Consider the following 10,075-nt stretch of genomic DNA (forward strand, 5'->3'; position numbering starts at 1 on the left):
CGTTTTAACGGCCTGATTATGCATTCCAAATGGTTTTCTTATATCACTAATAAAAAAAAATATGAGGGTGAGCCGCTTCTAAAGGACACCCGGTATGCGGAACTGGATACCTGTTTCTTTTACCACTGAAAAAGAGACGTACCATTCCTGTTATTATTAGAGTAGTTCCACATCTCATGATGGCTGTTAAAATCCCATACGTATGTAGTTGGATATATGCAGGCATCTGGATTCTAAGAACTAAGTAGATTGTTTTTGATTGTGATTTTGAAAAAGTAAAGTTTATTCATTGATTTATTATTGATTAAAAAAAGTAATATTTTCATTTTCAAAACATTGTTTTATTTATTTTATACATTTTTATATCGTTTTAATTCTCACTTTCTTCTGACTTCTCTTTAGGAGGTTGCTTCCATGATCTACACTCTGGATATTTTTCACTTAGGAAACTTCTAATTTCACCATATTCAGCTAACATGTTTAAACGAACTCTATCCTGTCCCCTCAATTTTTCTTGTTTCTTCTGATACGTTTTATAAGATGGAAAATTAACATAAAAGGGTGGGAACTTTTTCTTTTTCAAAATCACCCTATTACCCAAACAGTACATTGAAAAATCCATAACTTCATCTCCTTTAACTTCCTGTGAAGTTCTTGCTTTAGTTGGTGAGGCTAAAACTTTAGGAAAATTACTTCTTTCTTTGGAAAATTCAACTAAATGTAGTTGTTTTTCTTCTGCTAACTCTGTGTGTTCTTTTTGTTGTAACAATCCTAAGAAAAATGCTTTGGCTATATGCTGTACATTATGAGAACCCTCAACTCTTGCGTGTAGATCTTTTATACCAACCACTTGGCATATTGTTTTTATTGCTCTTTGAGCTATCACCCCGTGCCCTTCCGGACGTTGAGAAACAAAAACTTTTGTTTTTCCAAATTGACAATAGAAATCGTGATAAACTGTTCTGTTCTCAAATACTTTGATATTCATTAATTTTTGTCCTGATCTATTTTTAGCTTTTCGAAAAGCAGTTCTGGGCTCGACACCTTTTCCTGTAGCAAATCCAGCTAAACCATTGCCATTTCCTGTAACAGCAAATACCGACAATCTTCGTTTTCTTCCTAAATTTCCAGTCATATTAAATACAGTCTTGAATTCAAGAACTCTAGTATCAAATCCATCAAATTTATCTAAAATATTCCTCATTAAGTAGTTGTACATTTAATTATAATTAAAATTAAAAGTTGTACCATCTCCAATTGGATCGGGAGCTCCAAGACTTCTACCACCCATCTTATTTCCAACCCAACCTCTTTCAATCGGACTTAACTTGGGTAACTTTAACGATCCCATATTATCACGCAACGCAATCAATTTCTTCTCACGATCAGGATCTTCTGGTAATTGTTGTTGTTGTACTAATTCTTTTCCTCTTATAATAGGTGCTGATAATCCGGGCCATATAATGTTAGCTTTTCCAACACCAATAATTTGACCTTTATTTAAATTCTTCATGTTTTTCTTTGAAACCGTTTTACCACGACCTCGTTTCTTTCCCGCATTACTTACTGAAGTTACGCCTTTCCATAAAGCTTCGGCGGGTACTGAAATTTTAAGTTTTTCATTATTTTTAATTTGATTAATTTGTAGGTTATGTTACGTTTGTTAAAAAAGTTGGTGCCCCTAATGGGGGTTCCGAATAAAATTTCATTTGTAGGTATTCTACTTGGATTAACTTCATTTAAAAAAGTCGGTTTTAGTTTGAATGCGGAATTTAAGGTGAGTTTTTGTAAAGATTTTGTAATATTTAACATGCATGTTGCCATTATTTCGACGTTAACGATAATGCAGGAATCTAGAATAATTACAGAATTCTATACCTAAATTAACATAATAATTTACCAAACTTTTTATTATATTATAATAATTATTAAATTATGACAAATATCAAAATTTTTATCCACGCTATTAATTAACTGAAATTTGATTATATTTTGATTTTAGTTATCAATGATAGCATTTTTCTTTAATAGATGGCGACAAACTCTTGTTCTAATTCTTTTTCTAATTGCTGCATATTCTACAAGAACGGAAGGTTGCATTGGTAATATTAAAAATTTTTACTTGTGACAATTCAATAAATGATAGATGCATGAATGGGAATTTAAAATAAAAAGGTAAATAAACGTTAACAATTAGGTAACGATTACATTCATCCCTCTCTTGAATGCCTACGCAACACGTACGATTGTTGTTAACAAACCAAACAACTCTATAACCTATTCAAACAGATACTAATGTTTAACACTGACCGTTTCATTTCACAATCATCGCTGAATTATTTTCGTGAGTGGTTGTCGTTGGAGTTGAATTTCTTCCTTCCTTACCTGCAGAATACCCCTCTGTTATATTCTGGCTCAAAGAATAGAAGACTACTATTTGGAAATCCTATAACTGATGATTGTTACTGTTGTTTCTGCCATGTCTGTTGGTTTAACCTCAAAAATTAAAACCTCTATTAAGACCTCCTCCAACTGAATTTTCAGTCATCTCTCCATAGTCTACAGACTCGGTACATTCAGAAGTTCATGGTTTGCTTCTCTTAGGTTGAACTTAATAATCTAATTGGAGCTGAATTGTTGAGTCCCAGATTGAAAGAAAAAAGTGATTCGCAACAGTTATTGATAAGCCCATACTTATAATGAATTATAATAAAATGAAATGATTGATAGCGCCAGGCAAAATAATAGAAGATATTCAATAAAATAATAACAAAAATTGTTTACTTAAGTAGTATTACTCAGTTATAAGCATTATTTGTTTACGAGTGGTAAAGTGGATAGTAACTCTAAGTCTGCCCATCACCTTGACCAAACACAACTGCTTCTGCAACAGTCCATTAATCTTTGCTCCAGAGGTGAAATATCTTGCTGTTATCTTGGACAAAGGACTGAGTTGGAAATCACACATTAGTTGCAAAATCAAAAAAGCAATTATTGCACTCAACCAGTGTCGAAGGGCAAATGGGATTACTTGGGGATTAAATACGAGGGTTACAGTGTTAATCTAGACTTCTGCGATGAGACCCACGATCGCGCTGCCTTACTGAGATTATGCTGAACGTGCTGCTGCCCCTAGATATTTTTATCAGGGAGATGGCCGTGATGGCGTTGTTCGATTACGATTAGTAGATAATAAGCAGGTTCTAACAATGAGAAAAGTCCGGAGCAAACGTTAGAGGGAGGCTGTTCGTAAACAACCCCTCCTTGAAGCTCGCACATACTACATCACACCTACTTTCTTAAGTTAGCCACACTTTGGCATTGAGACGATACCCCGGAGCGCGGGTATATCGCTGACCATCTATACTGATGGATCAAAGAAGGCTGGAGGCTCTGAAGCGGGCATTTTCTTGCAAGATCTCCAGTTACACCTTTCCATTTTGCTAGGGTCGTACTGCACGACTGCTTAGACTGAAATAACTGCTATAAATATAGCAGCTGATGTGATCATCGATTCCAAAGAAGTTTGGCAGAAACGCCAAACCTGAGAAGCAGAAACCTGCACTGAGAGCAGACAGGCTATGCTGACGCTTAGCAAGCTTCGATCGAGGCTTCATCGCTAGAGTAGTCTTGTCGGCAATCACTTTAGGAGGCTAATGTTTATAACAACGTCACGATAAAGTGACCGAAAGGACGTACCGGAAATAAGGGACACGATCATAATAATAATAATAATCTGTATTATGCTAATAACCCGAAGGCATACATTCCTCAATATAAAATTTACAAGCAAGGGGAAAAATATAATAAAATATAATGTATAAAATATTACATGTAACATTTACATAAAAACAAATACACAGTCATAATAAGTGGCTGGAAGGAAAAAATGGATAAGGGAAAAAAAGTTAATCTGTTCTTATACTAAACACATTCAAAGGCCTGTAAATCATTCGACAATTCTTCAATAGAGTAATATGCTCTACGCAATAAAACATCCTTAATCCTAGTTGCAAAAACTCACATCTCAGATCATGCGGACAGGTTGGCACAACTAATTTTTAATACAGCATCACAGCTGAGCAACTCTATCTTCCATCGAGTATTTTTGCGATAGATAAATTCATATAAATGCTACAGTTTACTTATACATTTCCATCATCATACTTTCTACAAGACATTTTAACATACACTCGTTTGCATTTTCTTGTCAGTTCGTCCTCCACCTGTTCATGTTCACGTCCTTTTACAATTATCTTAACACGTTTTAACAACTTTTAACTTATTTATTTTGTGTTTTCTATCAGTTTAATTTTAATTTGTATAAATACACTGAAAGAAATGGATTGTACTATGCACTAAAAATATACTATAAGGTATAATACGTTTACTACGAATAGTGACAGCGAGACGAAATTGTATTCAGTACAATAAATATAATGAATATAATACAATGAATTGCTGCATGTATAATATTGACGGTATTTATTATTTTTGTTCGTAAAAAAAGAATGAATGCAAACCGTGCAATTAATAAAGAAAATTATAAAGAATGAGCGAAAGAATGTAAATAAAATAAAGCGTACATACAAGAATGCGGCGAAAATTACACGTGGCGTGGTGGAAATTGAAGGCTAGCGAAAGATTGAAATCTTGTCAATTAAGAGTGATAACGACGGAAAAGAAGTGAGACAAAATGCGTCACACGTGCGCTTCAATTTTAAAAACAAAAATATTAACATTTATAATAAGATTGAAAATACAATAAAAATAAATTTGAATTTAACTAATTTTATTTTCTATTCCGGTACGAACAATTTTATTTATTATTTTTGGTTATTCCTTACAAAAATTTGTACATATTCTTTATATTAACTATCTATTTGTCTTTTATTATACTCAGGCCCACTCTTACCACCTCTAGATAAAGTGGTTGATAATGTACCTACCGGATAACGTTTATCTTGAATCTAGAGGATAACTCCAAAACGACTTTTACCATTTTGATTTATCAAGAGGATACGCTATCTACTAGTTAGCGTAAATGTCTAGGGGAATTTTATAAAATCTATTGGTGCTGACGAACAAATGCGGTTAATTGCCACAAACTTGTGATTGAGTTAACATTATATCAAACCAAAAAACTGCTGTGCGGGAAAAATTTTAAGCCAGATGAAATTAATTAGTAATTATTCTCTTCGTTTATTGACGACAATTAATCTGAGGAACTGCAAACAAGAATAGGTTATTGTAGAAGTACATATGGAATTCGAATCACAGACAAAGGTACGTATCATCGTAATCGGATGCTACAGAAAAAGGAGAGTACATGGACCTTTTGGACGCCTAAAAATTTAAATATTGTTTTGCAAGAACCAAGATAGAGAAAACTAAAGCCTAAACTATGTATCTCTAAAAATTGATCTGTTTGTATTTTATAATATTATAATCGTTAAAAAAAGGATGGATTAGTATCGTAAATGTTACGAAAGGAACAAGAAAGTTTATATTTTTTATAAACAGTTGTTTTTAAAATGTTTTAACATTTTTTTATTGATTACAATAAACTTTATTATTACCAATTACCAAAACAATTTATCATTTCAAGTCTTTTAATATTAATGACGTAAAATTTTTCATTTTTGGGTAGTAAAACTTCATTTATGTTAATGTACATGTTGTGTAGATACTACATATTGATTTGTGCTTTATTCTAAATCCATCTAGCCTTAGTTTTCGGTTCATCCAGAGGAGTTAGCAAATAATTTCTGATTCAAAACAGTTTATTTACAACTATGAAAATTAAATACAGTTTGATATGTCATTCAATACTAACTTAGTTTGATACTCTTAACGTAGTCCACAAATATTCATAATCTTGTGTCCGAAATAGATTGAACAAAGAAAGAAAAATAACCTTTTCTAATCCTAAAGTATTCTCTTCAGCTAAAATAGATAAATACATGTTTCACATTTTACAAAAACCAAAAAACAAGTAACTATACATTACCTGGTGATTAAACTTTAATGAGTGCAGTCAATAGCAACGGTTACTAATTGAAAACAAACCAACTTATAAAATACTACTTGATTACTTCAAATGTCATCACCATTGACATCGCCATGAGCTTTAAATTACATGTTCTTAAATTCATGTCTATTTGTAGGTAGATGAGATTTTAAAAAAAATTCTCAATTCCATTATGGTCATAGGTTTTTTAATTAAATCACTGTTTAACACCGTCATAACATCGTTTAAATCACTCTTATAGAATTATAGCGGGTTTGTTATGTTTTGAGGTTAGATATAGATGATATCCATCTAGTAAAAAAATTAGTTGAACATATTTTATTCCATTGATAATTTTTTATACCGAACCTCAAACGGATCGACCGAAAATATCTACCAGTTAGCGCTATCAACAAGATGTATATGGTAGTAAAATGCGATTTTTGCGCTATCCGTTAGTTAAAGTTATCAACCACTTTAACTAGAGGTGGTAAAAAATGGGCCTTAATATATTTTTTTATTTCTGTTCAATGTAGTTGTGCCTGAAGAAGGGTAATAACTTGCTCGAAACATATGTAGCACCGATCTAATAAAATATTTTCATCGTTTCATTCTTTTTGGTTTTGAATATTTGCTCTGTCCTTTCCAACCAAAATTGTGAACAGCAAAATTTCTTTTAACATCAGCTTTTAAAATAGACCATTTATATTCGATAGCATTATACATTGGACTGTATGGATCAAGTTTGAGTGTGCGATTGCCATTAAATTTATCTTCTTGTAAAACTTCTTCAATTGAATTATGACAAGGCATTATCAATTACCCATATAACTTTTGACTGAACATATTTTCAGCATTTCGAAGACAATAGCGCATAGATTAATCTCTTCTAATTTCATTATAAATCAAACCCATATTCCCTATACATCCATCGACATGAATGTTTGCTCTTTCTGGCTCATTATAAAAATGTTATAATGAAAACAGCATCCCATTCAATGCTTCCGCAAACATTTGTTAGAAACAATAATTTGAACTACCTTAACAATTTTATCTTTTTAATTGTTTATTCATATTCAAAAAAAAATGTTTAGATGACTACCATAAACATAGATACTATATTTACGGGTATATTATATTTTCCAAGAAAATATTTTTTGTCCAACATAACTTTGACTTTATCGTCACCTTTCTTCCACTTTTTTTTCGTATTTCTTAATATAGTATTCATAGCATTCTAGTGACGCTTTAAAAGATGGGGGATTTGAAAAGGGGTGAATTTGAATGCCGTGATTCCTTCCGCCCACAGAATAACTTCTTTCCCCTGCCGAACGTGACCCGCAGCTTCCCATAAGATTAAATTACGGGAAATTGAGTTATACGATAACTGTATAGGTATATGTGTATAAAAACAATATCTATATCGATGTAAGTGTAGGGGTTTTATCATATCTTATTATTTTTAAATAATAAGATGGGCGTCTTTTACAGTATACTTTATTTACCTGGATTTTCACGCCGCCCGTCATTCGCGATTACCTTTCCTAAAAGGATACACGCTACAATGCACCAATTCAGAGACGCTGTCGGTCCGAAAATGGATAAAAGATAATGCGGTCGTACATCGTAAAAGGCGTTTTTCCCTACTTTATATCCCTTCGTCCACTTGAGCGTAAACGGGAGAACGGCTTTTCGATAATCATCTCGTGTAGTTTTTAAAGGTTCATACGGAAGTATAATAAATATCGATAGAAAGTAAATTGGCTGTGTAAAATTGATCCTCTAATGATAAAACGTTTTTACTTCATAACAATTCTCTTAAAGGAAGTTGAACACTAAATCTGATTGATTTCTGAAAATAAAATTGTATCACAACGAATTAATTTACTGATGATAAATACGCGGTTGCATTTAGAAGGGTGGTTTCGTACGCTTGGGGGTCCAAACGCATAAACCAGGGGGTAAGTTGGCCCCGGACCGCGTATTTGCGGAGCACTTGGAACTGTTTTAGCTGCTTTATTGCGAATCTCAAAGTCAATATCATTCTCTTTCTCTCTATATGGATGGGCAACCCCTTCCAATTCTGACAGTCAAATCTGCAAATGTACCATAGTTGGATTTTAATTTTCCGCTCTCCTTTCTTTGTATAAATTTAGTTTTGTTCCTATATGCGGGTTTAATTGAATTTTTCAATTAACTATTTGAAAGCTCTAACCGAACTTTCCAAATAGAATATATCGACCTAAAAGCCAAACTGTGGGGTGAGTTTAGATTTCACACTTGTCCTGGACAGCGATTCCACTGCTGTTGACGTTAAGCTCTAGGACGAGGGTAGAATTATATTTTCCAGAATATATTCATATGGAAATAGAACGAATTATTGTGTGCTTATAGACGTGATAAGGTTTTTTTTTATTAAAAAAATGTTTTATACACCTTTCTAAATTTTAGACAGGAAGTAAAAACAAGCGATAATCAGAGAATAGAGAGGGGGGACGTCGGAATAAGTGGCCACCGCAGTTGGTAGGGGCGGAAGCGTGACCGGGAAGTCCCCAAGGGGTGAGAACTCGTCTGCTTCGGGGGTTCATACGTGACCTAACAAAGGCCAACTCACGGACGCTGCTGATTTAATGACGTCTTGTTTTAATTGCTGACAAATTGCCAATTGCTCCCTGTGTATATTGTACTGTCGACTACGTTCCCCTCCAACTTCCCCCCATACCCCCATTTTACCCTCTTTTAATCCGGCGGTTGTTATCTTGATTTCTCGCGGTCCCAGTTCATTGTCATTTCAATTGATCCTTAATTTTTTGTTTTTAATTCAAAGTCACGTTTTTTTTTACATTTATTCTTTATGTAATGAGATGATCGTCAAATTACAGCATTAAATTGATAAAAATTAATATAAAACAAATGTAAAATATAGCATAACAAAGAATCGATTCTCGTTTCAATTACGCATGTAAAATGTTCCCCAAGCTGCCGCTGCTGCTGGTAGTAGCGTTGTTGGTGAAAAAACAAAATCCCCCCGTAGCGGGTTTGCGAATATAAGGAGCGCTACGTGCACTGCACACAATTCAGCTTGGGGTTCGAGTGCTCGGTCCGCCTTAGGTAGCGAACCGGTGAAGTGGCTCATTGTGCATGGCCTTCACAATGTGCAGGAGGCTCTACGGCGGCTGCGGGGCCAAACTTATCGTTGTAGACTCGAGCTGATGGCTGCTGCTGCTGCCTGATGACTGCATTGTTACGCGTCGAATACCGACGCGACGTGAGAGGACGTCGAAGGAAAAAAATAAAAAGAGGAAATAAAGAGAAAAGCATAAATTGGGAACAAACGCGGTTCGTCGATGAAGCAAGGAAATACATGTAGTGCATATTCGAACAAAGACCTTTATTTCTGACTTTTCAGTTTTAATTAAGAGCCGTAAAGAATTTTATAGGTATAAATAACCAAATTTCAGCGAATTTTATTCCATTATGATGTTCTGCATTATATGTTAAGCACGCTATTCAATTTTTGTTAATATATTATTTAAAAGTGTTTTCCTGAAAATATAGCGATAACTCGGCGAAATTACAGAACAATCAATTAGGAATTTAAAAAAGAGAAAAAAATTATGAAATTGTGGAAACGTTAATTCTGCATATTATGAAGCGATTGTGATATTAAATTAAAACTGAAACGTTGCTCTTTAAAACTACATATAAAAATAAATAAATGGTAGATAGTGAGTTATAACGTGATATGACACTAAAGAATTGGATATATGTACTATAAGTTAAGTAGATATATGTAGTAATAAACTCTGTTATATTTTATAAACGGACGTGACGCTGATGGACGACTAATGCTTTGTTACGAATAACACTTCTATTTGATTTTTCTTTTCACTGATTAATCTTAATTAATTTCTTTGATTTCGGCATGTGATGGTGATATGGTATGATCTGTAGCACTAAAGAGGATACTTTACGCTATAAGCTTGTATCTCTACCTATACTAACTCATCATAATAATTAGCAATAAATGTTATATTTGCTATGAAATATGCAGGTTAAGCGTAC

At 33.5% G+C, this 10,075-nt stretch overlaps 1 protein-coding gene across 1 annotated transcript; it reads right to left on the reverse strand.

The window, feature by feature from the left end:
• Positions 1–319: 319 nt before the first annotated feature.
• On the reverse strand, positions 320–1,854 carry LOC111420156 (mitochondrial ribosomal protein S5). The gene is made up of 3 exons (XM_023053082.2): positions 1,659–1,854; positions 1,249–1,602; positions 320–1,188 (listed from the first exon to the last, which is right to left on the reverse strand). Exons 1-3 carry the CDS (start codon positions 1,822–1,824, stop codon positions 371–373), a joined length of 1,338 nt encoding a protein of 445 aa, XP_022908850.2. The 5' UTR covers positions 1,825–1,854; the 3' UTR covers positions 320–370.
• Between the last annotated feature and the right edge of the window lie 8,221 nt (positions 1,855–10,075).

This window comes from Onthophagus taurus, chromosome 7 (assembly GCF_036711975.1).
Source record: "Onthophagus taurus isolate NC chromosome 7, IU_Otau_3.0, whole genome shotgun sequence".
In the NCBI taxonomy this organism is placed as follows: domain Eukaryota; kingdom Metazoa; phylum Arthropoda; class Insecta; order Coleoptera; family Scarabaeidae; genus Onthophagus; species Onthophagus taurus.